This window comes from Cataglyphis hispanica, chromosome 14, assembly GCF_021464435.1.
Source record: "Cataglyphis hispanica isolate Lineage 1 chromosome 14, ULB_Chis1_1.0, whole genome shotgun sequence".
NCBI classification, from domain to species: domain Eukaryota; kingdom Metazoa; phylum Arthropoda; class Insecta; order Hymenoptera; family Formicidae; genus Cataglyphis; species Cataglyphis hispanica.
Window position 1 is genome coordinate 7,136,985 of NC_065967.1, and position 27,666 is coordinate 7,164,650.

The 27,666-nt window shown below is 34.3% G+C and overlaps 1 protein-coding gene across 1 annotated transcript; it reads right to left on the reverse strand.

Moving 5' to 3' along the window:
* Positions 1–6,014: 6,014 nt before the first annotated feature.
* LOC126854666 (uncharacterized) lies at positions 6,015–6,924 on the reverse strand. Its single transcript, XM_050601603.1, has 2 exons — positions 6,470–6,924; positions 6,015–6,097 (listed from the first exon to the last, which is right to left on the reverse strand). The coding sequence occupies exons 1-2, from the start codon at positions 6,922–6,924 to the stop codon at positions 6,091–6,093; spliced, it is 462 nt and encodes a 153-aa protein (XP_050457560.1). The 3' UTR covers positions 6,015–6,090.
* Between the last annotated feature and the right edge of the window lie 20,742 nt (positions 6,925–27,666).

Here is a 27,666-nt window from a genome sequence, read left to right on the forward strand (position 1 = left end):
TTCTTTCCACTCTTCCTCTTTCCTCCATCTCCATTCCCTCCACTTCATTTCATCTCTTCCCTCCTTCATGCCTCTCCATTCCATTCCTCTTCCATCTTCATCATTCCCCTTCTCCACTCCATCCATCTTCCAGTTTCCTTCACTTCTTCCTCTCCTCTTCTCCTTTCCCCTACTCAGGCTCCTCTCTCTTCCTTTTCAGAAGCTCCTCTACATTTCCATAGCTACCTTTTCTTTCCTTCCCTTCCTTCATGGCGAATTGCACCATCTTGTTCTCCCGCGCCCTCTATGAAGATTCCTATCTCTATCCACTAACCGGCCCTACGCTCTCTGTTCTCTATGCTCTATGACCTAACTGCCATTCTACACCTCCCTTTATGACCCTATATTTGCCTTTACATCTTCCTTTACTTTCCCTCTTTCATCTCACCACACTCTCACACCCGCGCTTTCACACTATCACACTCACTCCTCTTCCACTCCTCACTTTATCACTCAATAGCTACCAAACATACACGTCAATCCATCTCGAAGCACCCTACTCGACACCGGAAACGGAAGTCAACAAAAATTTTAATATTTTTTTCCAAAAATTAACTTTTAAAAAAATTTTCCCTTGAAAAATAATTTTCTCTTAAAAAATCAAAAATCAAAATATGAAATCAATAATTAACTAGCTAAGTACATAGAAATAGTTCAGTTTGTAAAGAGTTATAATTAAAAATAGTATTTATCATAAAATCAATCTTGCGTTTATAGAAATATTATAAATTTTAACAAAAAAATTAGAATACATTTTATTTCTATTAAGAAATTATATTATTAATAAATCGATCAATTTGGCACAAGGCATTTTTAAATTTAAAATAGTAATCAATTTAGTAATCAATATGATCAACGTTATTGCGGTAAGGATTAAGAAGTTTTTTATGATTTACTTATTTGTAATAAAATCCGCAACATAATAGTGCTACTTTATATATTATACAAAATATTTATTTGAAGGGAAGGAGAATATAATAATGTAATTTCTTAATAGAAATAAAATGTATTCTAATTTTTTCGTGAAAATTTATAATATTTCTATAAACGCAAGATTGATTTTATGACAAATATTATTTTAAATTATAACTCTTTACAAACTGAACTGTTTCTATGTACTTGGCTAGTTAATTATTGATTTCATATTTTGATTTTTGATTTTTGATTTTTTAAGAGAAAATTATTTTTCAAGGGAAAATTTTTTTAAAAGTTAATTTTTGGAGAAAAATATTAAAATTTTTGTTAATAATTTTTTGCGTACAAATTAGAATTTTTTTATGTACTTGGCGTATCTTTTTTACCTTTTATATATATGTATATGTAGTATTTATGTTTCTCAAAGTATCTAATTGCAATGAAATTTTAATTTATTAATATTATAGTAACATGTTATATAATGAGTAATATATATTTATAGTCTTTTTTTTATAAAATAACGTAATTAGTTATACATATGCAAAGAAAGCCAAAGTATATATACTACATAATATATACTATATAATATATACTACATAATATATATTACATAATATATATACTACATAATATATTGACAAATTGATTAATAAATTGAAATAATTAAAATTTTGTTGCAATAAGATCTTTGGGAATAATAAATATGTATATATATTTTGGCTTTCTTTGCATATGTATAACTAATATTATGTTGTGCAATGCGAAATATATGTCCACCACTTTTTTTTCTATAATAATATATTTTGTTGAAATAAGATCTATTTTGAGAATAATAAAATAAATATTACGTATGTATACTTTGGTTTTCTTTGCATATTTATAACTAATATTGTAATAACATGTTGTGCATGTGAGATATATATTTATAATTTTTTTTTGCATAATGATATATTATTATACGTAAGTAAGAAAAACATACGTACATACATAATTAATATTGAAATAGCATGTTGTGCGATGCGAGGTATATATATTCATAAGTTTTTCGTTTTTTTTTTTATATAATAACGTATTATCAGTATGTATGCAAAGAAAGCCAAAGTATACATACTACGTATAGTGACAATTAGATTAATAAATTAAAGCGATTAAAATTTTGTTGCAATAAGATTCATTTTGAGAATAATAAAATAAATACTACGTATGTATACTTTGGCTTTCTTTGCGTACGTATAATTAATATTATGTTGTGCAATGCGAAATATATGTCCACCACTTTTTTTTCTATAATAATATATTTTGTTGCAATAAGATCTATTTTGAGAATAATAAAATAAATACTACGTATGTATACTTTGGCTTTCTTTGCATATTTATAACTAATATTGTAATAACATGTTGTGCATGTGAGATATATATTTATAATTTTTTTTTTGCATAATGATATATTATTATACGTAAGTAAGGAAAACATACATAATTAATATTGAAATAGCATGTTGTGTGAAGCGAGATATATAACATGTTATTATTAAATAAAAATTTGTATGTATAATATAATTGTCCTTTATTTTAATATTATTTTAATATTAATAAATACAAATCACACTTATAATCTTTTTTTTATTTTTTAAATATATAATATTTTAAAAATTGCAATCTTTGTAAATGGGTATAGGCAATGGATAACATTTGTAAAGCCGTTATTTGAAAGTGAACTTTTTTATAAATGAGTCCTTTCTTTATCCTGCAAATAAACATTACATATACAAAATAATAGCATTATAATAATAATAGCACTATAATAATAATAGCACTATAATAATAGAACACAGTAAACTGAACAGAAAAGTCCTTTACCATTTTGTTCTGTGACATTTAATAAAAAAGTTATTATTAAATAAAGTCTGACCAATCAGCGCCGATTTTTAGCCACACGCACGTCAGTGAGCCGCGCGCCGCTGTAGTGATGAAGCGCTTACGCAGTCAATCTCTCTCTCTCTCTCTCTCTCTCTCTCTCCCTCTCAATCTCCCATTCTCTCTCACTTTCACTCTCTCACTCTCTCTCTCTCTCTCTCTCATACTCTTTTTCTCCCGCTCTTTATTTGGCGTCGCGATGCTACTGCCAACCGCGTCGCTTGATACATATCATACACATATGCACGCACATACATATTGTCTCTCAAGGCGTATTTGCACATCAAGCCAATATTAATATATGAGCGTTGCAAACGCGCCTTGAAGGACAAAATCGCTTTGCATGTGTGCGTGCGAACGTACGTACGTGAGATCTGAAATTGATGAAAAACGAAAAATGTCACAATTCTCATATACGATCATCATTTCTCAAGATTGACTGCACTAATCTTATTCGAACTGGTCGCAATCGAAAGCTTGCATTCACATTTTATAATAAAAGTGCAGTTAAATTTTTGATTAACGGCTTTAGTTCTTAAATATTTTAATTGAAAATTTTCAAGACCTAAAATTCCGTATAAGGCTATGGTAGCGCGGCGCCCCTGTACATAGGCAAACTGTTTCACAAGTTAGAAAGTATTTTTCTTATGTACTTGGCGTCGCGACGCTACCGCGTCGCTTGATATGTATGTGTGTGTGTGAGTGTGCGTATGCGTGCGCGTGCGTGTGTGTGTGTGTGTGTGTGTGTGTGTGTGTGTGTGTGTGTGTGTGTGTGTGTGTGTGGTGTGGTGTGGTGTGTGTGTGTGTGTGTGTGTGTGCGCGTGTGTGAGTGTATATAGATAAGTACGTACAATGAAAAATGTATTTTATTACGTAACATTTTATAAAGATAACAAAAATATTATATAAAATAAATTATTTTATCGTAGAAAATTATCTTATAAAAATTTTTTTTTTTCAAAAATTGTTTTATCAAAATTTACTTTAATAATATTTTTATATGCGGAACGTTCCACAATACTTATGTACATCTATATTTATATCTATATCACTATATCTGTACAATTGAAAAAAAATAATATAATTGTTAGCTTATAAAATTGCGATTACGTTTTTTAAATAATAATGCCAAACAAAAATTGACAACTGTGCTATTTTCCGTTGATATACACAAAGTATCAATCACAAATCAACAAATTCTATTATTTTTCTACTATTCTATTATTATTGATTATCAAACAATATTTAATTGCACGTATAATTTTAATTATAATTTAAACACATATATATTCACATGTATAGACGCAAGTATAAAATTTGCAAAAACTGGGTGCTTATTAGTCTTGTTGCGTTACTGCTTTCTGCAATGAGAGGCCAAAAAACATTTTCAGTTTCAACCCGTATTTCGGCTGTAAAGCGATACGCTAGAGAAACAAGGATAGCATACGATTATCGATATTCCTTGTCTGTTATCTCATCCCACAATCGCATCCGTGTGCTCCATACGTCGGTCATGTATCGGGTTGTCCGGAAAGTTCGTGCCGATTTTGAAGGAAAATTGAAACGCAGGAGATTTAAATTTTAGTATACATTTATTAAATTATATAGGTGTCATTCTGTTCTACAACCTTTCTCCATCTTTCAGGCAACTTGAAAATTCCATCCTTCCAGAATCTCTCAGGTTTTTCAGCGAAAAACTTTTTTACGTGATTTTTTATCTCGACCAGAGTTGAAGTTTTTTCCATTAAAGGAACTTTGTAATGATCGAAATAGGTGGAAATCATAGGGCGCGAGGTGTGGTGAATATGGTAGATGGGGTAGAACATCCCAACCGAGCTCCAACATTTGTCGAGTTATCAAAGACACATGAGGCCGCGCATTGTCCTGATGAAATACGACGCCCTTCCGATTTGCTATTTCTGGACGTTTTTGTTCAATTGCTGTCTTTAATTCGTCTAATTGGGAACAATACTTCTCTGAATTTATCGTCTCGTTGTTTGGTGAAAGCTCATAATACAGGATCCCTTTCCAATTCCACCAGACACAGAGCATGACCTTCTTTGGATGAAGACCGGCTTTTGAGGTGGCTAAAGGTGGTTCATTTCGTTTTCCCCAAGATCTTTTTCTCTCAACATTATTATAAATGATCCATTTTTCATCCCCCGTCACTACTTGCTTCAAAAATGGTGTCTCCTTGTTGCATTTATAGAGCGAGTCGCAAATGGAAATGCGATCCATCAGATTTTTCTCCGTTAAATCGTGGACGTAGCACGGAAATGAACCAACTGATTGTTTTATCCTGTCTAAAAATGGATGTGGCCTTGTAGTTTCAAGCCGTCGTAAAATGGACGTAGAAGCGTTGCTATCCGCTATCCACTATAGCAATGCCTCTACGTCCATTTTACGACTGCTTGAAACTACAAGGCCACATCCATTTTCAGACAGGATAAAACAGTCAGTTGGTTCATTTCCGTGCTACGTCCACTTTTCTATTTTGGTTCATATCTGTGCTACATCCACTTTTCGATATTGTCGATAGTGGTAGTATACTGATAGGGATCGAAAGCTATCGTATGAAAAACGCCGGGATGGCCGTTCTCAGGTTTCTCTCTGGTAGCAGCAGTTTAGTAACTAACTAGCATTGTTTGGTGATTTTACAGAATTGCTATGCCTATGAAATAAGTTTTCTGATGTGTTTTAAATCGTTAATCTCAATTTTAATGTTAATTGAAATATTAATTGAGATATAACCAAATGAGTAAAAGCGCTATGTCGTATAATCAACAATTATATCAGCAAACAAAATAAATTTAATTAAACTGTTTTGGATCATTAAATAAATTTAATTTTGCATAAAAAAATTAATTATTTATTAGGATTACGTACAATATAAAATATTACAATATACAATATACAATATGTATTAAATAAAATATAACAATATGTATTATCATAAATTATGTAAACTATAAAATATATATGTTAACAAAATATACAAAATATTTTTCTTGCAAACAAAAGCAAAGTATAGTAAGAAATAATATTAGATAGCATTAAAAAGTTTAATTTTTCATATATAAATTGCAATATTTTTAAAATTAGTCCTTTTCTGTTTGTCGCCTTAATGGACTCCAAAGTATCAAAAATAATCCATCTACATCGTCTAGGGTCGGAGATGATGGCAATGTTAACGGTTGCACATGAGTTACAATTGTAGATTTAACAGCTGCAATTAAAAATTTTTAAATAAGAATAAATAAGTTAATTATTATTAACAAGCAGGTAAGCATTGTTAATATATATATATATTGTAACGATGCATCACCCCATCGTTCCCGACACGTCGCCCATCGGAAGTCTGCCGCCCGGCGAACACCAGCCGGGCAAAGGCAAAGGCTTAGAGCTCTATTTTCAATAATAACAAACCCGGTCGACGAATAAACAACCGACCGCCAAGCAGCGACGAGCGCTCCCGAAAAGCGCCGAACGCTCCAAGCGAAAAATCTCGCGCCGTTTCCCCCACCCCGAGGGGGACGTTAAACGACGCGGGTGCCGTAACCGATGGGTATAAAAAGCTCGACAGATTGCAGATCTGTACCAGATCGGTGTCTGATTCTGCTCGAGCAGTACGCACGAGACAATTCCAAAAACCGCTCCAAAACCGTCAAAGAACAGGAAACCGGAGGTTGACGTGTTCGCAGCCTCCGTCAAGAATTCTCGACTATCTGCTCCAGAGACGACTCCTGTCACAAAACCTCCGTAGAGACCAAGAGTGGATGAGTTCGCCGCTCTCCTCGAGTATTCTCGAGCTTTACGGTCCTCGTACCCGACCGTCCGAACTCGGCGCAACGACTCCTCCCACGAACCTTTCACTGGGAATACGCGCCGCGTCACCGATACCGCGACGTTTATACCAACTGCAGACCACTGCCCTACAGTTCGCGCCGACCAAAAATTGTACGCGCCTTCGCGCTTACCTGTAAATCTATCGCATCGCGAGATATTGAATATAATCTCGCATAAATCACTCGCGAAAATACAGGATAACGGCATCACCGCCCGCACCACCGCGCGTCTCGCGCCTCGCGCCCGTAAGCACGCGCTGACAACACGCGCCCGCCTTACCGCGCGCGCCTCGCGCACACAAGCATGCACCGGCAAATACACGCTCGTCTTACCGCACGCGCCTCGCGCCGTCAGCCGGGCCCTTTAACGAGACGCACAAAAACACCGTCTAGACCGACGTCACAACATAGCGAATACTATCGACATATATCATTGTAACAGCTGATCATTGCCACCGAAAGGCAAATAAATGACGTATCTTTTACCTATCTTCTCATAATTGTGTTTCGACCCTTCACGAATCCTAATCCCGATTGTGCTATCCGCGCCCGCGAAACCGCTCGTGAAGCGGCCCGTTACAATATATATATATATAAATATTTATATTTATATTAATGTTTCCTAATCTAACCTAACCTAATTTATGTATCAAATGATTTGTGATTAATTATTTCATGTTGTTATCTAAGTTAAGAATGAAATACCGTATGTACATATTATCAATTTCAAAAAACTTTCAAAAATATGTGTCTGTAATATTTTTAATCCAATGATGTGAACAAATTCAATTATATATAGATTTTACAATCTGAATTAATTTTTAATAACAAAATATCTATCTATTTATCTATGTATCTATTATTACTAATTATTATCTAACTATTATTAGCTTACAATTATTTTTATAATTATAGTTCTTACAAACTTACCTCTAGTGATTCCATACTTTAGAATATTTGTACATGTATAATCAAAACACAGCTTTTATTGCTTTGCTGTTCAACAGGAAGAACTTCAAACAGCAAAATCTTGTGCCGGAAGTACGTCACCGATTCCAGTTACTTTCTAAACTGCTGCTGCTTTTCACTGCTCATGAAATGTTACCTTAACTCGTGAAATTTTTAAATTAGATTATGATTAGATTGCGTTCCGTTTTATACATAGAGCGCATTTTATGCATAGATCATTTGGAAATCTATAATATATGTAACATGAACTATAGATTTTCAGGCGATTTATGCGTGAAACGACGGAACATTCATATGATGTTAGCCGACTACTAATACTTTTTTTAAATAATTATGTGTAAAATCAATTGTATTTCGTTTGTAGATGATTATAGTGCATTTATTTTTGTTTATTAGTTCATAATTAATTTTTAATTAATTATTTAATTGTAGACCATAAAACTAGCCGACATGTACTATAAAATTACAAAAATAGATGTGAAATTGATTGTATTTCGTTTGTAGATGATTGTAGTGCATTTATTTTTGTTTGTTAATTAATTTTATAATTAATTTAAGTTTATAATTAAGTTTATAATTAAGTTTATAATTAATTTTAATTAATTATTTAAAGTTTGAAATGTACCAAAGTACATACATGAACAGGAATATACAATATATATATATATATATATATATATATATATATATATATTTTATATTTTCAAAAATATTCTAATAAAGAGCTCGTTTTATTTTATTTTATGGATTTTTTGTGAGATTCCATATACATTAAAGAAAAAAGTTTGAACTATTCAATTATTGGTGAAAGAACGATTGAAAATAGTGTTTAATCGATATTTGCCAAATGTAATATTTTTTTGTAAGAGTTTCTTAATAAAAATAATATTAGAAGGATTATGGCATGTTATATAAATATTAATATAACATTACGTGCAAGATTTCTAGTATATTAATGAAATGAGTTTAGACGAACATTTTTATGTCGTTGGTAGATTAATGGTAGGTTTGTTAATCTCCGTGAAATATTATCATTTTATGTACAATTTAAAGTGATTGCATCAATCTTATAACTAATTATATAGTTTTGTTATAGATGTTGTTTCTACAAAAATTAAAAACTAAACTATCATTTATAAATTCGTTACATTAATATTTTCTTGTCTTTGTGTACGTACTAATAGTATCAAAAAATCTATTTCATAAAATCAAAAATATATTAGTTGTTTTTAATATAATTATTTAGGCAATTGGATATATTTTATTTATCTATTTATCTATTTTTGTGCGTAAAAAAATAACTAAAAAATATATTTTGATTTTATAAAATATAATTTTATATTTTATAAACCAATTATATAATTCAAAAATCTGTAATTTTAATCTATAAATTAAGAATTTTTATTGTTAAATTGATGATATATGGATTTTGTAAAATAATTTGGTATTAAAGAAATCTTTTATCTTATCTATAAAAATTTTGCTGATTATTAAAGTTCAGTAAAATTTTTTAATAAATTTGAATTGTCTATAAATTAATATATATATATATATATATATATGGCGGCCTACGGCCAATCACAACCAGCCATACTTAGTGACGGTCAAACGCGCCGACGCGATACGGCAACCCGCGTAGCACAAACCCGCATGCACGGTAGCGGTAACATGTAGTTCCGGGCGTCGCCACTAGGCAGCTAAGGTCAAGTCAAGCTAACCCGTGATTAGAAAACCGCCCAGCGGACATATAATACGGGCATCCCGCTGAGAAGACATTATGAAAAAAATTCTTGGCGCCTGTCGCCTGAAGACTTCTTAGCCAGTCGCAATTAACAAACGTTGACCCATAGGCGCCCGTCGCTAATTCAAGACGCCACGTATCAGAAATATTATCATCCTGCCTACCGAGGCAGAAATAATTCTACGGCGAAGGACTCGCGCGTCGCCGCTCCACCGAGCGAGTAAGAGGAGGAAAGTGGAAAGCAACCTGCCAGCCACCAGCTTTCGAAGCTCGTCGACGTCTCCCGCCGACGGTCGTCGACATCTCCTGGCGCCACGTCGCCGACGACCGCCGACATCTCCTGGTGCCTGCTCATCATCGATCATCGGTGACTGTTCACCGATCTACATCAATGACAACTTGCCGTCTCCTATCAGCACTAATTCTCCGGTGGCTTCCGGAATCTGGCCATCGTTCAATGTCTAAACCAACAATCGGACACCGAAGGTTCTCTGACCCTTAGAGGTCCAAGGGCAAGTCAAACGGATTCTGGCATCGCCCACAATAAGGTGATTCCCACCATCACTTATCTCGCCTGTTAAGATCTCGCCGGTCAAGAGATCATCCCGGGTCAGGACGTGTGCAACGCAGACTAGAAAGCGGGAAGGCAAATATAGGTCCATACTGAACAATAACGTTCCGTATACGTATAATCGCAATCGTAGGCATTAAGCCCATATATATATATATATATATATATATATATATATATATATATACAGGGTGTCCTGCAAAGATTGTGCCAACGCTCGTGAGTAGAGCATAGTAAACTGAACAGAAAAGTTTTTTACCATTTTTTTATCTGAGCTTTCTTTTCGTTGTTATACGATGTTAAAGTTAGCTAATCAGCCCCTGTCTACAACGGAAAATAAAGGAGAGACATCGGTGGTCGGAGAAACGAGACGGCTTTCTGCTGTATAGGCAGGAGCTGATTAGCTAACTTTAATATCGTATAAAAACGAAAAGAAAGATCAGATCTCTCAGATCAAAAAATGGTGAAGAACTTTTCTGTTCAGTTTACTGTGCTCTACGCGCTCACGAGCGTTGGCACTATCTTTGCAGGACACCCTGTTTATATAATGAATAAACTTGTAAATATGTACAATGGCCTCCTCAGTTATTCTACCTTCAAATAGTGGGTAACAATTCGGCGGATTACTCTAAGAAATCTTAATCCAAGTCCGCGTAATATACATATATATACATATACATATATATATATATATATATATATATATATATATATAAAATTGAATTATATACGTATATATATATATATATATATAAAATTGAATTTTAAATATTTTCTCAAAACATTAACTGAGAATTTTAAATAACGCTTAAATAAAAATTAAATTTTATTTTGTTAGAAATATGTGTATAAATCTATCATACATCCATAACAAATGTCTAATGGACATCTATGATAGATTTATAGACGACATTTATCATGGAGATAATATGAATTTCTATTAGAAATCTATACAATATCCACTGTGGAAATAGATGTCTCATGGAACTATGGAAGCATTATGGACATCCAATGGATGTCATGTTCCGTGTGGGTTCTATGGTTGAAAACATTAACCCTTTCGCTACGGGCGGGTTCTCCGCCGCGGTACTTCCGCTGAACGGAGCGCCGCGACATCACTGCACGCTACGCGACGCCGATCGTCAGCGAGAGTACCGCGGCGGAGAACCCAAGCTGCTTGAATGTTTTCGGACGAAAAAATTTTTCTCCAAAGGGTATTTATAAATAAAGAGTATTCCAGGGTATTTATAACGTCTTAGTATGCGCTCTTTAATTTATAGTATGAGAGGAAGTAACATTATGCAATATAATATAATAAAATAATATAACATATTATAATACAATTCTAAAAATAATACAAATAATATAACATAATATAATACAATTCTACAAATAATACAAATAATATAACAATATAATACAATTCTAATAATGTAACTGCGTATGATATTTTTTCTTGTGGAAGGCCACTATAGTGGCCCGTAGTACCTCAGTGGCATCTTGTGGAAGGCCACTACAGTGGCCCGTAGTAGCGAAAGGGTTAAGAAGGAAAGAATTAAAATAAATATGAAAAATGGTAAAGTGTAGTTTTAAAAAATTGCACATCAAGTTATGATAAAAACATAGGACTTAGTTTTCACAGGTAAAGAACCATAGACATAATATATCTAGACCGAGAGTTATGGAGTGGAGGTAAAGGTGCATGTAGAAAAGGAAAAACTCTGTTTCGTGCCCCAAGGGATGCCGCAAGGGCGTTCTCTCTCTTTCACGCACGTTTTTCGTTCTTCTGCTTCTACGCATACATGAAAAAGAGAAAACGCAAGGGCACGAAATAGAGATTCGTACAATGTTAGCCGACTACTAATAATTTCTTTAAATAATTATGTGTGATATCAATTTTATTTTGTTTGTAGATGATTATACTGCATTTATTTTTGTTTATTAGTTCATAATTAATTTTTAATTAATTATTTAATTGTAGACCATGAAACTAGCCGACATGTACAATAAAATTACAAAAATAGATGTGAAATCAATTGTATTTCGTTTGTGGATGATTGTAGTGCATTTATTTTTATTTGTTAGTTTATAATTAATTTTTAATTAATTATTTAAAGTTTGAAATATACCAAAGTACATATATGAACAGGAAGCATGCTCGCGCGTGCATGTGCACATACACACATACACATACATACACACACACATACACGAGGGGGATGTAAGCGGGGTCTTCGGCTCCCCTTCCGCACCCATCCCGCCTGTAGGCAGGATGGACCTCGCTTTACAACTTACTAAGTACATGCTACATTGTAAAACAAGATTTATCCTATCTACCGCCTCTTGCACCATCCCGTGTATATGTGTGTGTGCGCGTGAGCGCGCGCTTCTTGTCCATGCATGTACTTTAGTATATTTCAAACTTTAAATAATTAATTAAAAATTAATTACAAACTAACAAACAAAAATAAATGCACTACAATCATCTACAAACAAAATACAATTGATTTCACACATAATTATTTAAAAAAAGTGTTAGTCGTCGGCTAACATCATACGAATGAAATAGAGTAAAACGGGGAGCACACACTTTTGCATAAGCGGATAACTATAAGCATAAGGAAATTGACTGGTTCATTTCCTTATGCATATATTTGTGAACCAATCAATTTCTTTATGTTTATGATTATGCGCTTATGCAAAAGTGTGTGCTCCTCGCTTTAATCCTTTTCTACGTGCACCTTTCCCCCACTCTTTAATAAAGGGCAAATGCTTGGTCTAGATATACTATGTCTATGTAAAAAACGAATAGTACATCTGGTCACATAGTGGCCTAGTTTATACCGATAAACTTCAATACGTATTAAGTGCTACACTGACCAATCATAGCCATTCCTCTGAAGAATAGAATAATTGCGGTTGGTCGGTATAGTATTTAGAACGTATTAAAATATATCGGTGTAAACTAGGCCAATTAGGGCCAATTTCACCACCTTCGGTTAAGTTAATCGACGGTTAAAATCAGCAGGGTGGCAACAGAAAATAGAGGTGAATGAAAACCAAGCATTCTTATCAGCTGCCACCCTAACGTCGATTAATCTAATCGAAGGTGGTGAAATTGGCCCTTAGATAGACAAGAACTGAAAAGTGATGCAGTTCTACATTTCTGACCGCCAATCAGCAGAGCTGTGCACATTCCAGAATGCTATATAGTTCAGTGATGCTAAACGATCGCCATATTGCTGATTGTGCGCGGGCTTTAATTTGAATAATGATAGATACTAGTTAAAATAAAAATCTATGTATGTCTAATTGTGAGACTTATAAAAGATGTCATGAGAAAAATTAATTTAACATTTAATATTGTTTTTAATTCATAATACTATTTTATATATTAATGAATTTATACTAAAATTAATAAAAATAGTAAATATAATATGATTATACACAACAAAAATATAAAGCAACAATAAGTGAAAAAAGAATTATACAATAAAATATGTAAAATAAAAAAATACTATTTTACCAAAAAAATGTGTATTTGAAAATGTGTTATTTATTGTTATATTTATATTACAAAATTTTAATAATAAAAATTTACAATATGAAAAATATAATTTAAGTTATAAATTGAAAAGTTCAAAAAATTGATAATGTATCATAAAATAATGAGAATTTTAAAAGTGAATTTTATTCAATCGTAAACTTTCATCATAATGAAAATACAATATTTTTCACATGAGATTGTTCGATTAATAAAATATCATGCTGTAATATCAAATAATATTACCTACGTGATTGGGTGCTACGTGGTTGCCATATTGTCAGTTGTGCAATTCGATCATGCGCAAAAGACAACCATTAGCACAATTTTCAGCAGAGTGATCCTACTGTATTTACTTGTATTTTGATGTAACCTTTAGCCCCATTCCTTAAAAGCAAACGCTCGGTTTAAATATACCATTCTTGTTCTTCTTCTATTTTATGGCAAGGAACAGATGTATTCTATTCATGCTGCCAGAGAAACATCCCAAGTAGAATACAAAATCATAATAAGATCATGATGACATCAAGTAAAAGCAATTAAAAAAAAATCATTATGACGTCAATCGATACACTTTTTATGATGATTTTATGATAAATTCTTGACATAACAATGATTTTCTGTTTTCATTTTTAGATTATTTTACATCATTTTTTATCAGTAACTTTTAAGAGAAAAATAAAGTCATGATGATATCCTAATGTTATTATTATGATTTTTGTATTCTACTTGGGATCTTGATTTAATTAGCAGAAAGGTGGACGCAGCGCATGCGTATCAGCGCAGTTCAGTGTAGTCAATTTAAATTGAAATATTGTTTAAGCGTAAAAAAAAATAACAGGAGCGATAATCTTATGGAATGGATTTTTTAAGAAATCAAACATGCCATAGGAGAAGAGGGAATCCCCAAATTGCGTTCAATGGTGGAGAGGAGGGAACGTCGCAGAGAGAAACGGATAGGACCAAAGGACGTGGTTGATGTCCTGGCACGAGGCACCGTAGCCGCAAGCCGGAGAGTCGACGATGTTGCACCTGTGAAGACTAAGGCCTAGTTTACACCGATAAACTTTAATAACTTTAATAACTTTAATAAAAGTATTAAATACTGCACTGACCAGTTCTTTAAAAAATGAAATAATTGCAATTGGTCGGTATAGTATTTAGTACGTATTAAAGTATATCGATGTAAACTAGGCATATAATTCAAGTTGTAATGATTAGAACGAATTCGAGCAGCCGTACCTATCCTAGTGCGATCAAGACCAGAAAATCATTCTTTAGTAGAGAAAGACGAAAAATAATTAAAGTCTGGGAGCCCTTCCGACTCGCCTGAGCAGCAAGGAAGTTCCCTGCAGTTTTGATATATCTCTTTCGAGACAGCGAATAGAAATCCGTGTGAAAAGGGAGATTTCCCGAAGATATCCCCATTTGCCTTCTCTCACTGCACGCTTGGCGAAAAGGTCAGCCAGCTCATTACTAGGACTGTCAATTTTTTGAAACTTCGAAGCTTCAAAACTTCGGAAGACATCGAAGGAAGGAAAGAATCTTCGAAAGTTTCGAAGGAACGAAGGAATCTTCGAAAGTTTCGAAGGAACGAAGGAATCTTCGAAGGTATGAAGTTTCGAAAGATCAAAGCTTCGAAGGAAAGGAGTCTTTGAAGGTACATACGAATTCCTTTTCGACAGAGCCACGTTTTGTTATAAACCTTTCCACTTCAAGTGGAAGATAATAATAAAATAATGCTCATGCGCGGTTCTAGAAGAAATTGGAAAAAAAAGTATTACTTATATAAATAAAGAAATCAGCAAGTCCGTAAGTTGATTCTGAAGAATCTATTTGATATAATTGTGATTTCTTATCAAGTAAATTCTTCAATAATGTTTCGGTTTCCGGTTGCGGATTTCCGCAAGCGATCGAAGAGACCGGGACCGCCCTGATCAGGGCGCGAAGCAAGGATGGAGTTAGCGCGATTGGAAAGGGCGGACGGATTAAATTGCTCCGTAAATTGATTAATGAGTATATTAAGTCATCAAACAACAAACAACAAAAAACGTTAACAACAAATTTTGCATGTCACTCGAAATTGCAAAGTTGTCCTCAGGTTAGCGAGAATCGTTCCGTTACTGTTGTCTGTTGCAGGATGCTCGCGCGAACGCTAAGCCTCGAGTTAGATTGGAGCACTCTCGAAATTTTCTCACTTAATGGCCGCTCAATTGATCGTAGTATCGCTCACGATTAGACCTTCAACAGACTGCTTAAGAATCATGCGGATTCCCGGGATTGAGACGCTCCGCACCGATTTATCGCGACGATCGTAAATTAGGCGCAGATCACGACGACTGTAACACTCGTAACTTTCGGTAGAGGAGATAGTGATATGTCTTACTCCGATCGAGTTTCGCATGGAAAACAGCGAATTAATTCGCCACGCTGCTCTTTGTTTCCGTAGGGATCTTCTAGAAGGGAAGTTCCACACATGACGCGCTATGATTGATTAGTGGATTGACCGCATTGCGCAGGATATAGAAATATCGCAATCGCGAGATTTGCGCGTGTTCTGCGTTGCGTACTCGGTTTATTCTCGGTCACGCGTGCGCTCCAATAATTCTGGCTCTATACACGGATCACGCAAGTATCGAGGCTTTCTCGAGGCACCCGAGCCGATCAATCGATCCCTCTCCCGAAATCCCGTAACTAAGCGATTCAATCCCAAAGAGCTTCTCAACATACCGCCCGCCTCAAAATAATGATTTCGAAATGTGTAGCATAATGCGCGTTCCCCCCTTTTTTTGAAACAAAGTTCACATTGAAATGACAATACAACTGAATAGCCGCGGGGTGCCCCGCCCGCCATGAAATTTCATAATACTAGATTTAACGGTACTTAATTAGCTTTATTTACAAGATTCATCGTCGCAGTTTTCTATATCTATCGGCAACAAACACAATTTTATAATAGGTCGCTTATACGTCGATATGGCGGTCTTGACTGTGACTATCCGAATAAGGCCATCGGAGCCTGGCTGATATTGAATCACTCTTCCCAACTCCCACTTGCAGAGAAGAAGGGTAGAATTTCGAAGAAGAACAAGTTGATCAACTTGCAAATCCATCTTTTGCCGCTTATACTTTACACGTTGCTGCAAAGTATTAACATAATCTGTCTGCCACAATTTCCAGAATCGTTCGGCGAGTTGAGTCGCACGAGTTGCCATCGAGTCAATCGGCTCTCCTTGATATCGAGGACCGAGGATTCGGGATTTATAGTGAGTGCGGATCCGATGATAAAATGCCCCGGAGTCAACGCGTCGTAATCATCTTATGTATCGTTAAGCGGATCTAAAGGATGACAATTCAGGCAAGCCTCGATATTGCACAAAAGAGTACTGAATTGTTCAAATGTGACAGTGTGCTTCCCAAGAATTCGATGGAGGTGGTGTTTAACGCTGCGGACACCAGTTTCCCATAGTCCTCCAAAATGAGCAGAAGGAGGAATAAAATGCCATGAGACACGATCCGTTGCGATTAAATTAAGAAAGTTGGGATCTTTCACAGCGTATCGATAAGCGCGCGTTAATTCCTGGTCTGCCCCGGCGAATGTTGTTCCGTTGTCCGAATATATGGACTCAGGTAATCCTCTTCGGGCACAAAATCGAACGTACGCATCGAGAAATGACGAGTTGTGGAGTAACTCCCGATCAATTCCAAGTGTATTGCATTTGTGGTAAGACAAACAAATAGAGTGATATAGGCTTTACAAAAAGTAATGCCGCGACCGAATGAAACGCGAACTTGAAAGGATTTGGCTTAATCAAGTCCATAATGCTGAAAACTGCGTGTGGGAGGGGAGATTCGTAATGCAAACAAATTTCCCATGAGCTGGTTTGGAACGGCAGCTTTTTCACGCGTGCATACGACGCAATTATGAATTATGAACTAAACTCCGAGCACGCGTGATCCAAAATTCTTGTCGCAACACATTTAATATAAGTTGAATTCCCGCGTAAAGAGCTCTATAATGAGCTTGACGGATGATAAGTTTGACGAGAGGGTGGGACGCTAATACGATGCTTGCTCTTAAAGTAGCGCGTTTTGTCATCCGCCGACACGCAGTATTCCCTGCGAATCTAGAAACGGAATTAAAGACAATATGGAATTCTTGGAAGAAATTTCGCGACGGATTTCCAGAGCATGTATTTCCTCTGCTAATGTTTCTTTTTGAATGATTTTAACTCAATACTTGCGAGCCTCATGACATTCGGCTGCTGAGAGTGCCCGGCCGACCGACTTTTGGGTGGGTTTGTTGGACGTCAGAGCGCAATGAATCTCATTATGTAAGCCGTAACGCGAATTAATTTAGGCCATGACGAATAGCGATTCGCGATATCCCATAGTTTCACTTGGAGCCCGTGGTGTGCCCTTAAAATTTTGATCTTGAACTCAGTGTTCAACGAGGCATGTAGCCGGCCAGTGTTTTTCTGATCTAGTTCGGGGCCTCGCCACCACAGAGGATGGTTTTCTAATTCGTCTCCGATTAATCCGCGTGATGCGCAATTAGTAGGGTTTTCATTTGTCGGGACGTGTCGCCAGAGAGCCGTGGGAGATGTTTGTTGAATCTCCGCGACGCGATTTGCTACAAACGTTTTCCAATTCGTCGGCGATTTATTCAACCAAGCTAAGACAATCCTTGAATCTGTTCAACATATACAATAACAAGGATATAAATAAAAAACTGAATTCTGGCGCACGAACGCCATTAATCGCGATAAGAGTAACGCAGCAGCCAATTCTAATCTAGGGATGATCAATGGCTTGACAGGACCGACGCGAGATTTGGCAGCGAATAAAATTATAGAGTTTTTCGATTTTGAACTCACTTTCAAGTACACGGCAGCGGCATATGCTTTGAATGATGCATCCGCGAATCCGTCCAACTCACAGAGCGTAGTTTTGGACTCTTCCCAACATGCAATGTTTAAGCCGTTTAACGACGCGAGTTTGAAATAAATAGTTTGCCATTGAAGTGCGGTATCATGAAATAGAATGTCATCCCATTCGAGTTGCAATTGCCATAATTGCTGCATGAATTTGCCGTGATTATAACCGGTGTAATCCAGCCTAAGAGGTCGAATAATCGAACGATAGTGGAAAGAATAAAACGCTTTACATCAGGGATTTTGGTAAGTATATCTACGTTAAATTGAAATGTATCGAAAGCTGAATTCCAGCTAATCCCCAGCAACTTTAACTTTCGTTCTTTTGCAGAATCTTATTACACGCGAGACCGTGATTCGCAGAATTAATATCGGAAAGAAATTCAGGAGAATTACTCGCCCATTTGCGAAGTTCAAAGCCACCTAATTGCAGCAAGGAACGTAATTGTTCCCGTGCTTGACGAAGATTGTTAATGTTCTCTCTCCAAAGAAGACATCTACGTAAATTCCTTAAGAATAGGAACTGCTACTGGAAATTTATCATCAAGAAAAAGCTGTTTTAGAACCCGAAGAGCTAAAAATGGCGCGCATGTAGTATGTGACCGTAAACAATTGATAATCTGACGGAGATTTGGATGCTCTTATCTGCCACAGGATTTGCTGATAATCTACGTCACGAGGATCGATGCGGATTTAAGGTTTTACGCCGCAGGACCAGTTATAGCCACCACTATCCAGAAGCCTGCTCAGATAATCAGAAACCCGAAGGCCGCCTGAGCGTCCTCCTATCCGTCGCCCGGAGATGCGCCCGATAGGCGCTCAATCCACGGAAAATTAATGTAAAAAAAGAAAAATTATCTTTTTTTAATAATTTAATACATCAAAAAGTTGATAATGTGCTGAAAAAATATCGTGTTTTGGTTTTGCGCATTTATATTTGTCGCTACAGCTTTCAAGCAACAGCTCAACTCTACAAGCAACACAGAAATAAATGGCATATCATAGAAAATCTATAAAAACTTGATGAGAATTAAAAGTGATTCCACATCATATAAGTTATTTAAAATTTTTAATGAAGATGATAATAAATACAGCATCTATATGAGATGCGCCAATATTACTTGTATTCCACTCTGTTGTCTTCTTGGTCTGATTGACGACGAATGCATACTCCAAAAATATAAAATTCTTTTATCCTTTTTGCCAAATATTACAGATATATGGATGATTTGTTGCAAAATGAAAGTAAAGAAATAAACAAACTTTTTCATGTGGTTGATATTTCGAACCCGAAGAATCAATACTCTTTCCTTGATTCGAACTATAGAGACTATTCAAAATATAAATATAGAATTTATAGCAAAAATAGTTTCACATAGTTTTTCACTAACAGTTCTCTATATCCCTTATTATCATAGATTTATAGAATCAAAGTACTGATGCCTGGCCATTATGCATCAGAATAAATTTGATGTAATTATCTTAGAAATTCTTAGAAATATCTTAGAAAATATCTTAGAAATTGTAAACTACCAAAAAAAGAATTATGAGAAGAAACAAAAGCCAAAATCACCAAAAAAGTTTATGAAAGATATAAGTTATGACATCATCACATTTAGAAATTTATTCATAGTGTCTACGTTGCTATTACTGGGAACATTTCTGGTATATTTTATACTGCTAAAACTCTATAACACACATAGATACAATGATTTGATGATTGCTGAAATTCTTAGAATTATAAAAAAAACTAATTGAGATAAATTTTCCTTTCATCTGTATTTAATGATGCCATAGCGGCGGAGCGCTTTCGCACACTATCAGGCGCGCGGCTCACCGTGCGCCCGGTTAAAGGTCGGCCCTTGGTCATACTTTACTCAATAATAACTCCTTTATTAAGCGTTATAGGAAAAAGTGGTACAGGACTTTTCTTTTCGGTTTGACTCAATCTACTTTTATATTTTAGGTGTATCAAAAATTACCAGACATTCTGTACAGTCATACATATAATATACATTATGTTGTGCCGCGGGGAGGCACTGGATTTTTTGAGGATTCACCACTAAAGCTGGGGAGCCGAGGACTGGGTAGGGAGCCGGCAATTTGGGGAACAAGATGTTTTCCTTTTTGTTTGAATAAACAATTTTTATTTCTTTATATAGAGTCGCTTCCTTTTGCCTGTCGTTCCCCTTCACAGCTATGCGTATCACAATATAGGGTTACGTCGACTTGAGCCTGATATCACGATCACGGTCGCGATATCAGCTATAGCTTTGCTCGAGTAACAATTCGTGTTAGGTTGATCGCGGTAACTGCTTAATATTACTCGTTAATAATGACTGCCCGAAATGAATTGATAGTTACGACTGCCCGATATAAATTGATAGTGATGACTGCTCGCCCGCGTATTCGCGATGGTATCTTTTATTGCCTCCTGTTTGGTTGATTTTTTGGAGGGGATCCCTTAGCGACATGACCATATATGGTTGTGTCGCTTGTTTTGAATTGTTAGGCCGAAATGCAAGTTAAGATCGTTCTATCGAAATTCCTTGCATTTTCGGTAGTTCTTATCCTTTCGCAATCGCTTAACCTCGGCGCGTGGCTCGCTTCGTCAGCGTTTCATACAGCACTAGTAACCTTATACGCCTTTCGCAATATCTCGCTAATCATGTTAAGAAATATCTCTTTAAGCTATTTAATATTAATAATAATTCGGTTATAGCTATTTGGGCTATAACAATTATATCAATATACATTATAATGTACAAAATAGATAATCTATCACATTAATTTTTTGCGACTAACAAAAATACCATATGAATCAGTTGTTTGTACGATTTTTTGCACATAAAATTGTCTTATCTTTGAGATTGACAATACTGCAAAAATCGAATAGACTTTCTTTGATATAATTTATAATATTACTTTGATTGTATTTCGAAGAATTCAATGCAACTTTTGCGAAAGATTTTCTCGTTGAGTTGAAGTTGAATTTTCATTAAAAATCAAAATCGAATATGAAATTAAATTATATCGACATTATCTGATCTATAACTGTTCTTAATTTTCAGTCAAATGAATAATCACGATGTAAAGTAATGGCAAAGTTCCTATAAGATTAAAACAAGAATATAAATAGGCTTAAGGAGTACGCAAAACATCAAATAAATATAAATAACAGATTTTATACAGGGTGTGTCAAAAGTCTGGATACACTCAAATATCTCGTAAACGTTGCATTTTAGAAAAAAATATTTCAGACAAAAGTTGTAAGGCTTAAAAATACGCATTTAATGACAGTATTAATTTAACCATAGGTGGGTATTACCAAAGTCAGGTGAAGTTTAACTTAAAATTTTGAAATGGAAATCCTCATTTTTTTATTTCATATTCTTGTAGTTTATCTCGGGAGCTTTTCAAAACACTATATAATAAAGTATAATAAAGTATTTTTTCATTAAGTATTTTTTGAGTTATTTTAATCTTAATTTAACATATTTTAGTATAAAATATAAAATATCTTGTAAATTATTTAGTTTTTGATAATTGTATCGCAATACTTTTATGTATAGAATAATAAGATGAATCAAATGGTGTAAAGAAAAAATAAATAATTGTTATAAAGAAATACATTACAAATAATTGTATACTTTTTTATAAAAACAATGATTTTCTGTACACCAATTGATTCATCTTATTATTCTGTACATAAAAGTATTACGATACAATTATCGAAAACTAAATAATTTACGAGATATTTTATATTTTATACTAAAATATGTTAAATTAAGATTAAAATAACTCAAAAAATTTAATGAAAAAATACTTTATTATAGTGTTTTGGAAAGCTTCGCGCTATATTCGTTTATAATCGTTAAAATATGCACTTATTATTTTATGCCTGTAAGTTATTTATATTTATTTGATGCTTTTGCATGCTCCTTAAGCCTATTTTTGCATTTGTTAGTCATGATATAACTTTTTGAAATAAAAACCACGTCAGAACCAATTTTTATACCGACAGACACCACTATACTTACCGGAATAAGTACGTTATCGCATCTCCCTCTCCTTCTCCTCTCCCTCCTCCTCCCTCTCCTCCCTCCTCCCCCTCTCCTCTCCCTCCTCCCTCTCCCTCCTTTCCCCTCCCCTCTCCTTTCCCTCCTCTCCTCTTCCCCTCCTCCCTCTCCTCCCCTCCCTCCCTCCCCTCCCCTCCCCTCTCTCTCTCTGATATATTCAAGACAATTTTTTATTATATATATTTTTGCAGTTTAAAAATTACAAATAATATTAATAAATTTGTTAGTGATTCAAGTAAAATTTTACTTGTTATCGATTATAAATGCAAGGATGGGCACATGCCCCCCCCCCTGGAAAATAAAATTTTGTAATTATAATTTATTTAATATTTCCAATGTCTACATTCCTCATTTAACAAAAAAAGAAGAAACAAAATAACATCCCGTGGAAATTTGCTTGCGCCAAATTATTTGATCCTAGCATCTAGCGTCTATTCAGTTTTCTCAAGCTGTTTTAATTAATCAGGCGCTAGAAAAAATTTAGTTTATGTGAACATGGGAGCTACATTTCGTCTAACGTTTGTTCTCAAATAAATACATGAAATATATTAGTGATATTTCGTCTAACGTCCATATAATATTACTTATATATACGCGTTATAAGTAATATAGCAGCGTCATGAAGCTTGAAGCTGGCGCATCATTGGTGGTGCAGATCTGGTAAGCAGCTTTGGTGTCTATCCATACGTGAAGCAAAATTTTCATATATAAAATTCTACGATTCTACATAAAATTATTTTCTTAAATAAACGAGATGATTGAAGCAGTCTTTAAATTATTTTGATTTGTGAATTGAAAAATTTTTGCTTATGATTTATTTTTTATGTACCTTTGTTTTATTTAATTATTTTCTTTTTTTTGAGAAGAGTTATTAGATCAATTATTTAAACAATACATCTTACATTTTTGAAAATATTAAAATATTTTTTTCCTGTTCATAATTAAAATTGAAGAATTTAAATTTTCTTCAAATTATTGATAAGCTAAATATTGAAATAAAATTATTAATTCTATTTCAATATGGATATAAGAAATTTTTTTAAAAAACCTAGATTAGAAACTAGTGATCAATCTCAAAATCAATTAGCCTTATCTCTCTCTACTTTGTCTGCTTCATCCATTTCTTGTGTTCCATTAACTAGCGCTGATGTTCCATCTAGTATTGTCCCTGAAGTCTACTAGAAAAATGTGATATCGGCCAGTACATCGAACCTAATTCTAATATATCTTTTGAAGAGAAACTTCAAGTTTTTCAAAACATATGGACTCCAGAAAAAAATTACAACTTTAATAAAACCGGTGAGAAAAAAAGCTTCAGATTTGAATGGCTTGAGAACTATGCTCCGTGGTTAGCGTATTCAAAAGTTGCTAACGGCGCCCTTTGCAAATTTTGTGTAATTTTTAAACAAAGATTCATCGAAGTTTGTAAGGTGGTTTTATAATAGGCTTTAATAAGAGGCTTTAATAAATATAAGAATTTTCATGAAAGCGCACGTAATCATGTTCAGTCTGAATGGCACAAACAGGCTGTTCTGAAAGCAACTAGTTTGATTGCCATAAAGGAAAAAAAGAAGCTTAGCATTGTCGATTTTCCAGTCCAGGGTCGACATCATCGCAAGAATCGAGAAAAATTATCATCAATTGTTCGGACAATCGTGTTCTGTGGTACTCATGACTTATTAACTCTTCGTGGAAAAGCATCAAATGAGGGAAATTTCAGAGACTTGTTAAAATTTCGAATACAAGCTGGTGATTCAATATTAAATTTCGAAGAGGGTTTTCGGAATGCACAATACATCTCTCAGAACCGAAAATGAGATAATAAAAATTTGTGAAGAAATAATAGCAAATGATATTCTCTCAAAAACCAATGCCTCCAAATGCTTCTCGATTCTGGCAGATGAGACCAGTGATATTGCTGGAGTGGAACAACTTTCGTCAGATTTGCTGATTTTGATAATGACAAATTAATTATTAGAGAAGAGTTTCTTAGATTTGTAATCCTTAAGAAATTTGATGCCCAATTCTGAAGCTATTTTAGAAAAGTGTGATAACTTTAATTTAAATATGGAATATTGCATTGGACAAGGATATGACGGATGCTCTGCAATGGCTAGAAAAAAAAGTGTAGTTAAGAGTATTATTCAAAGAAAATATCCTAATATTTATTTTGTTCATGACCGTCTTTGACAAAGGTTACATGCCAAATTGGACCACCGAAGTGTTTAAGATTGTCAAAGTATAGAAAACTAATCCAGTGATTTATATTCTCAAAGATTTGCGAGAAAATCCCGTTGCCGGAGGAGTTACATCGTGTTGCTAATCTTGACGTACATCTCGTGGAAAAGATGATACACAAAAAGGACGATGTTTATGTGAAATTGCTTGGGATTTGATGCAACACACAATTTTTGGATGCATAAAAATAATATATTATAATAATATTAACTTTATTATAAAAATATTAACAATAAAATAACAATTAAAGATATTTTATATACATAATATTAAAAATATTCTACTTCTAAATATAAATGTATACTTAACAAAAATATAAATATTATTTATAATATATATAATTTTATTTACAATAAATATACATAATTTTATTTACAATGGTATTTTGTAATGTCCTCACGGTAGCGCATCAGTGGTTTTGGGTACGATATACCGCTCATCGTATGGCCTTAGAGCAATTTTTGTTTCGCGGATAATATATATATATATATATATATATATATATATATATACAAAAATTGCTCTAAGGCCATACGATGAGCGTATATCATACTCAAACCACTGATACCTACCGTGAGGACATTACAAAATACCATTATAAATAAAATTATGTATATTTATTGTAAATAAAATTATATATATTATAAATAATATTTATATTTTAATATTATATATATATATATATATATATATATATATATACTTCGGATAGATATATACTTCGTGTAATTTTGATCTAATACAAGATTGTTGACGTGTCATTTCAATTTCTTCGTTCAAATCGCGTATAGAGGTCAAACGTTATCATTCTCACGACAATTCTTGACACCTTTAACCTTTTTCGTATCTTTTTTTACCGACACGCAATGCGTACATTTTTGTTCTAAGCCCGACAAATTCAGTCATGATCGCGCCATTATTTTCATTCTTCATTAAACCTGGTATATTTTTTATAAGCGGTATATCATATGCATTGTCCACTGCATAATCATTCGTATTGAATTTATCGACGTTGCGCTTTATATTCTCATACATCATCACACTCGATGTAATATATGAGACTGTCGATATCGATGTACATGACTTAACATTTCCCTCAAAACAATGGTATTATGTATTCGTGATGAAACTCGTACAAACATGTCTTAGAAATGTCGAGGATGCACATACCGACGTAGATTGGTTTATTAAATTTTACTTCCAAATTGCGCAATTCAACGGCGATCAGATTCTTCGGAAACACTCTTCTACTGTGAAAATTTGGTTTTGCGATTATTGCCTCCGCGCCAAAATCTTCCATCCCAATGTGTCACGAGCTTAACATGATTGCGCACATTTCCATTGTTTTGCCAAATACCGCATTATTAATTAATTTATATAAATTTTTTTCAAAATCATTATTTGTAAGTGTTTGAAATTGCGTATTAAGTTCAATATAACTGCGAAGTCGTGGAGATTGTGAAAATTGTAATATTTGATATATTTTTATAACGCGAAGTCCGTGATGTGTACATTGTTGCAGGTTGCGGTAGTGTATTACATAATGTTTCTTATCGTATAAGATAGCGAATAGCTTATCTTGTCGCTTACCAGGTGGTTTGTCGCGCGTCGGGCAAAACGGTAGGTCAGTGCGCATCGTAAACATATTGCGGATACTCGAGATCGACTTCAAGGATATAACCTGTAGACGAATCGAACGCGATCGATGATATATCAAAATCGGATACGTCGTCGACCCATCGAAAATCTATATAAGACAAAGGTTGACACATTGCCCATCCGCATAAATTATTTACGTCAAAATACATTAGATATAATGAAGGTTTGATGGATCGTGCAACAGCATGTACTTGTTATTAGCATGCGCGTATCTGTTGGAACAAACCGCGTATTTCCCATTCGATAAACATAACCATGTCTATATCTGTAAGTAATTCGAAGGTAATATTTGTGTATGTTTCATGGTGTCTCACGTGTATCCGGAAAGAGTATAGTAATACGCGGGATCGAGCGCATAACTTTTGATACGACTTTCGCGAAATTTTCAAAAATATCTGCTAAAAAACAAGACGTCAATTTTGAGATACAGATTGCTGTATTCGCCTAGCGTTCGAAGGGAGAACCGCCTCCAGACATTCTCGGCATGCGCGTAATCGCTTTCAGATACTGTGTCACCGGTCGAGGAACTGTAAAATGAAAAATCGCGCGGTGGTAAACACGTATCTTCCAACCTGTCGACGCAGTCAATATATTCATACGGAAAGACGCCCTTTCGTGTTAATAAATTGAAATTGTCTTCCGGTATATTTTTCCGGTAAATATCTGTAAAGGAAATAATTAATCTTTTTTCGTATATATTTAATAAAAAATGTAATATATAAAATATATAAAATATACATACCAATCACAAATGTATTTTTGACTATTATGTTTGCTCAATTGCGAGCTCACGAACCTGGATAGATTCTTGATTTATGCGAAGTGTCCAACGTTGTTGTCTTTGATGTATAGCAAGTTGACATGTCTATTCTTTTGCCCCGAAAGACGTAGCGGGACAATGTTCTTTTTCTCGATTCTATATACATTTATAGAGATATCGTTAGCAAGTTCGAATTTTTTAATTTGGTTCACAATCACTAGAAATTTAATGTCCTGGAGACTCTGTTGCGTAATGCGGATTCTCGGCTTACATCTCTTGTAGCTAGATGTAGAGCAGCGATTACTGACTACATAAAATGCATTGTCTTTAGATTGCACGTTGATCACTCTCTTCATCATTATCTCGCGCGGTAATTTATGTGACATCCTGCGCGCACAGGATCATATTTATTTATATTTACTGTCAAATCGAGTATTCGCGACAATGCTCACCCG